Source organism: Olea europaea, chromosome 6, assembly GCF_002742605.1.
Source record: "Olea europaea var. sylvestris chromosome 6, O_europaea_v1, whole genome shotgun sequence".
Classification (NCBI taxonomy): domain Eukaryota; kingdom Viridiplantae; phylum Streptophyta; class Magnoliopsida; order Lamiales; family Oleaceae; genus Olea; species Olea europaea.
Genome location: NC_036242.1, coordinates 6671486 through 6677242, shown reverse-complemented (window position 1 = coordinate 6677242; position 5757 = coordinate 6671486). Strand labels below are relative to the sequence as shown.

Sequence of the window (5757 nt, the reverse complement as noted above, 5' to 3'; positions counted from 1 at the left end):
ACAATTACACAGTTGTGGTGGCGAATCAAGGTTGATGAAACGAAAAGAAAAACAAAAGGATTGCAGAATTCTTCAAAGGTACAATCCTTATCACAATTTCTATCTAAACACAAAGGCGATTCTTGGTGGGAATCGAAAATTATTTTAAATTCCGCTGTGCATGTATAAGTAGATTCCCAACAGCATGGTAACTTGAAGGAAGCATGGAGGAAAAAGTGTAAATGCATAATCTGGGTATTGGAATCTAAGCAATTCTATTATTACTTCAAATTTTTAAATATGCGTGGAAAGTTCAACACTTGTGCAATACATCCTACAGATCAAATGGAGAGACTGAACAAGCTTATATTAATATCAGTTTGAGACAGCAAGTGAGAAAATTTGAAGCCATCCATTGATGACAGCGAGTTCCCTCGCAACGAGCTCAAAATAAGAGTAAATTCAGGTATGGATTTGTACAAGCAAAAACTTATCTCCGGATGGAGACATCAATTTGTCTGCCTTTGTCAGGGCAAGTCTTGACGATAAGTTCATTGTGAATTTGAAACGTGTATTGGGAGAAGAACAGAGAAATTGAGGGGCAAGGTCTGCATTAAAGGATGTCCAGGTCAAAAATGCTCAGGTTAAACTTGTGAAATACGTTGTTCAGAATATTTTTGTTGAAATATCCCTCAACCAAATTGGAGGCGTGTGAACCTTATGCGTTCACAAGAAATTTGATCGCCTCATTGGAAAGGAGCAACTGTTATACTGATCAGAGCATGGTTCTATCATGAAAGTTGTATTCTTGGTGGTCATCATGGCTTGATCTCTACATATGCTGGGGAGATGATGGTGCTATACATCTTCCATCTCTTGCAATGGTTTCATTCCAGCAGCGCCTGTTTCAGATTTAAATCATTTAAAGTTGATAAACCAATCTTTGAAATTCAGCCACCAATGGTCGTCATGTGAGTGGCACATGAAATGTACATGGACAAATAATCACTCTCTTTCTCCTTTTGAAGATCTAGCCTTCTTCCATTGTTTTCCCCATGCCTTTGTGGCTTGCAAATTATCACTATTATTTTGTCCTTTGTGGGTAGTGAATATACTGGTTGTCGGTTGGGGCCATTTGAATTGGTTGATTGGTAGAGAAAGGTAACGTGAAACTGAGCTCGAAAAACACTGATTCGACGATCCTTGGAGCAAGCCTAATTCGATAAGGGTTGTTGAGACTCTACTGAATGTCTACAGAGCAATCAGTTTTCTTAAAGAATTTTTTATTTTAGCCCTTCCATGAGGGCGGCAAACAGCTCCTTGCCTCACAAGATTTACACGAAAAACGATTATGGGGTATTGATTGAATCTGGATTGGATGATAAATTTGAGTGTCTTGTTAGATGATTGAGAACGAGGCGTTCGCCAGTAATTGATTGCATAGAGCATTATCTCCCACATCTAGTGGCGATGCAATTTGGTTGGAAATATTTCTTTTCACTATTTATTTTTTAATTTGAAGTAAATATAGGAGTACAGTGGCTTTTAATGAAAAGTAACTTTATAACGATAAAATGGGTGGAAATACAAAAATAAAGCTCAAAGATCCAATCCTAATTTAGCGCTTCTAACTCCCTCGCATTTGCTCCCCCAAATATAATTTTCCCATTTTGTGCATTTTTGTGCAAAGATAAGGATGCTCACACATTACTCAGCAATTAAGACGTCTACAAAATATTCAAATCCATCAAATATTTGTCACTTGCGAACACAGCAGTGACAACCCAGAAAATAGAAAAAACACTAAAGGGTAAATGAATAGTCCGGGTGAATGAATCTATGCAATTCTATTATGACTTTGAAATTTTTCAAAAAAAGTGCATGGAAAGTGCAATGCTGGTGCAATACTTCCTACAGATCAAATAGAGAGACTGCACAAGCTTATTCAATATCAGTTCGAGACAGCGAGTGAAAAAATTTGAAGCCATCCATTGATGACCACTTAGTCTCCAATGTTTTGGTGTCACCAGGTCCGTTAAGTTCCCTTCACAACGAGCTCAAAACAAGAGTAACCCTTGTTTGGTTCTCATTATTTGCAAAATACATTTTTCTTTCTCTTATTTTTAATCTTGCATTCTTCAATAAAATTATATTACACATAAATCCAAGACCTGTCCTTATTATTTAACCACACATTCTCCATCGAAATGCATTTTGTTGAGAAAATGGGGCTCGCACCAGCTCAATATTCAGGTATGGATTTGTACCATTAAAAACTTATCTCCTGAGGAGACATCAATTTGTCTAGTCTTGACAACAAGTTCATTGAGAAATTGTAACATCTATTGGGAGGAGAACAGAGAAATTGAGCAGAAATGTCTGTAGTAATGGATTTCTAGGTCAATAATACTTCGGTTAAAATTGTGAAGTACATTGTTCAGAATATTGTTGTTGATATATCCTTCAATCAAATTGGAGGCATGTGGACCTTATGCTTTCACAGGAGGGCTGATCGCCTACTTGGAAACAAGCAACGTCTTTTATAGTGATCAGAGCATGATTCTATTATGAAAATTGTATTCTTGGTGATCATCATGTCTTGATCTCTACATATGCTCTGGAGATGATGGTGCTATACATCTTCCATCTCTTGCAATGGTCTCATCCCGGCAGCGCCTGTTTCAGATATAAATCATGTAAAGTTGATAAACCAATCTTTGAAATTCGGCCATCAATGATCGTCATGTGAGTGGCACATGAAACATACATGGCCAAATAATCATTCTCTTTCCCCTTCTGTAGGCATTTGAAGATCTGGCAAACAACTTCAAAACTATTCTTCAATAAAACTGGCAAGGATAATCTGTTTAAACTCAGTAATATACTGATCAAGGCATGGTGCTATTACTAAAGTCATATTCTTGGTGCTCATGCTGTTTGAAGATGATAGTGTTATACATCTAATATCTCTTCCTCTCAACATTAAGTCATTAAATGGTCCTTTAGCAGTTCTTTACAAATTTTTGGACTACTTCAGCAAATTTTGATTGGGAAAACTACTTTATATGGTAGCAGTGAGAAAACACAAATCTTTGCCAAAAGGAATGTGCCTCATGTTTAAAATAGTCATTGCACTTGAGATGCACGAGCAAGGGCATATAGTCGTTCTTCCTCCCATTTTTCTCCGGTGACCAAAGAAGTTCTAGCAAATAAATTCAGAACTTCCATTATTATGCCTGTATCATCGAAATGAAATCGAAGAAATGTTTCAAATATATGTATTTATTATTTTTTGAAATAAAAAAACATGAGATTATCATCTTTTACAACTCAACCAAATGTTACTGCAGTTAAAACGATACCCTAAAGGCTTTTAAACTCCTTGCACAAACTATTGTCTTTGTTGATTCTGATGGTTAGCAAGGGGCATTTCCCACAGAGGATTGATTTAAGTTAACTAATTGATTGTTGAAAAGTCGAAAAAATAATGAACTAAATTAAACAAATGAGCTGACACTTACTATTCGAATCAGATGACTAAAGCCAAAATGGTAATTTCTCAGTAACAATTGGGGGTTAGATTTTTAAAAATTCAGAAAATGCAAATAAGGAAAAAGAAATATATAAATACAAGTTAAGTGGATCCAAGTATAGGAGAATAAGACACAAGGCACTTTCAATGAGAATTTTGAACATACACTTTTCATTGATCCTGGTTAATTTATACAGACATTTAATTCTACCTAAGGAAATGTACAACAATTAACAAATCACTAAATTTACTCTCATTGCAAAGAATAAATCTCATGATTCTAGGCTAAACTGATGCATAGATGGAGTGATTCTGGCCAAACTAATTGCATAGATGGAGTTGCTGACTTTATGATTTTTGAATTCCTTGATTTGTGTCATCTTCCCTTATACGCCCCTCAAGATTGAGCTTCCATCGAGAAGACCAATCTTGTTTCTTAAAATTTCTGTCCATTGCTTTGACAAAGGCTTGGTCATTAAGTCAGCCAATTGATCTTGTGTATATACATGTCGGACATGAATTTCACCTTGCTGAACTAGATCACACACGAAGTGGAGATCTATTTGAATGTGTTTCATTCTTGAGTGTTGTACCGGATTAAAACTTAGATGGGTGGCACCAAGATTATCACAAAGAATGGAGGGTTTGTCTTTGAGTGGGAAACCAAGATCCCGAAATAAAGCTTTTAACCACATGGTTTCAGCCACTGCATTAGCAAGGGCACGATATTCAACCTCCGTAGTGGAGCGTGCAACCGCTCTTTTTTTCTTAGAACTCCAAGAAATTGGGTTGGTGCCAAGAAAGGTGATATAAGCTGAAGTAGAAGTGCGATCATCTATGTTTCCAACCTATCAGCATCACTGTAAATTGTAAGAAGTGGTGCTGCAGATTTTTGAATCTGAATTCCATAAAAGATTGTTATTTTTAGATACCAAAGAAGTCTCTTTGTGGCTATCCAATGGGATGTTGTGGGCTTGTGCATGAATTGTGACAGCTTGTTGACAGCAAAGGAAATGTCGGGGCGTGTCAAAGATAGATATTGCAAGCTGCCTATCACTCTCTTGAACTCAGTGTTGTCCACTGCAGTTGTGCCATCCACTAAATGAAGAGATGTTGTAGTGGAAAGAGTGTGCAAACATCCTTTGCTCCAATCATATTCGTGGTTTGCAAGAGTTCACGAATATATTTGTGCTGTGACAAGAAGAGACCTGCAGAAGTTAGTATTACCTCCACTCCTAGAAAAAAAATGAAGCAATCCCAAGTCCTTTAAGGAGAACTGAATGCCAATTTTTTCAATAACATGAGCCACAAAATTTTTATCATTCCCTGTAATAACAAGATCATCGACATACACTAAGAAATAGCATGTAATTGAGTCTTGTCGAAAAATGAATAATGAAGAATTAGCTGTAGAATTCTGAAAATCAAGCTCAATTAAGGCATTCTTCAAGGCTGAGTACCAAGCCCGTGGGGCTTGCTTAAGGCCATAAATAGCTTTTCGCAGCTTACATACGTGATCAGCTTTTGACATATCTTTAAACCTAGGAGGTTGCATCATATACACATTTTCAGTCAAGTTCCCATGTAAGAATGCATTGTTAACATCCATTTGTCTGAGTTCCTATCCATTGACTACGGCAATGCTTAAAACGGACCTTATTGTGGCTGGTTTAACCACGGGGCTAAAAGTTTCTTTAAAATCCAATCCAGGGCGTTGATTATATCCCTGTGCCACAAGTCTTGCTTTGAACCGATCAATTGAGCCATCAGATTTTCTTTTGATTCTAAACACCCACTTACATCCTATAGGATTACAATTCTTAGGTGGGGGGACTAAATCCCAAGTACCATGTCTCATAAGAGCAGTGAGCTCATTAGACATGGCTTCACGCCACTGGGGATGAGATATGGCTTGACTCACACACGTTGGTTCAAGGGAGGGTTGTATGGGATGTTTTGTGATTGTGTGGATTTGTTTAGGTCTAAAGATGTTATTCATTGATCTTGTGACCATGGTGTGAGTTCAGGAAGAGATATTTTGTGGTTGTGCTGAACTAAGTGCATAATTTGACATTGGAGCACTCTCATTCATATCAACAAATTCTAGATTAACATTGGAATCTGAAGTTACCGGAGCCAAGAGAGAGGAGATATTACCTGGAAGTGATGCTTGAATGGCAACGGGTGTTTTCGATATCACCACTAGCGAGAAGGAAGAATGAAAAGGCTGCGCAGGACTTGTAGTC

General features: G+C 37.2%; 1 protein-coding gene across 1 annotated transcript; it reads right to left on the bottom strand.

Moving 5' to 3' along the window:
* Positions 1–5132: 5132 nt before the first annotated feature.
* On the bottom strand, positions 5133–5510 carry LOC111395065 (uncharacterized mitochondrial protein AtMg00820-like). Its single transcript, XM_023021087.1, has one exon. The coding sequence runs from the start codon at positions 5508–5510 to the stop codon at positions 5133–5135; it is 378 nt and encodes a 125-aa protein (XP_022876855.1).
* Positions 5511–5757: the final 247 nt, after the last annotated feature.

What these genes read in the sequence shown, in the direction of transcription:
- LOC111395065 (XM_023021087.1), bottom strand. Translation starts at nt 5,510, where the DNA reads ATGAATAACATCTTTAGACCTAAACAAATCCACACAATCACAAAACAT.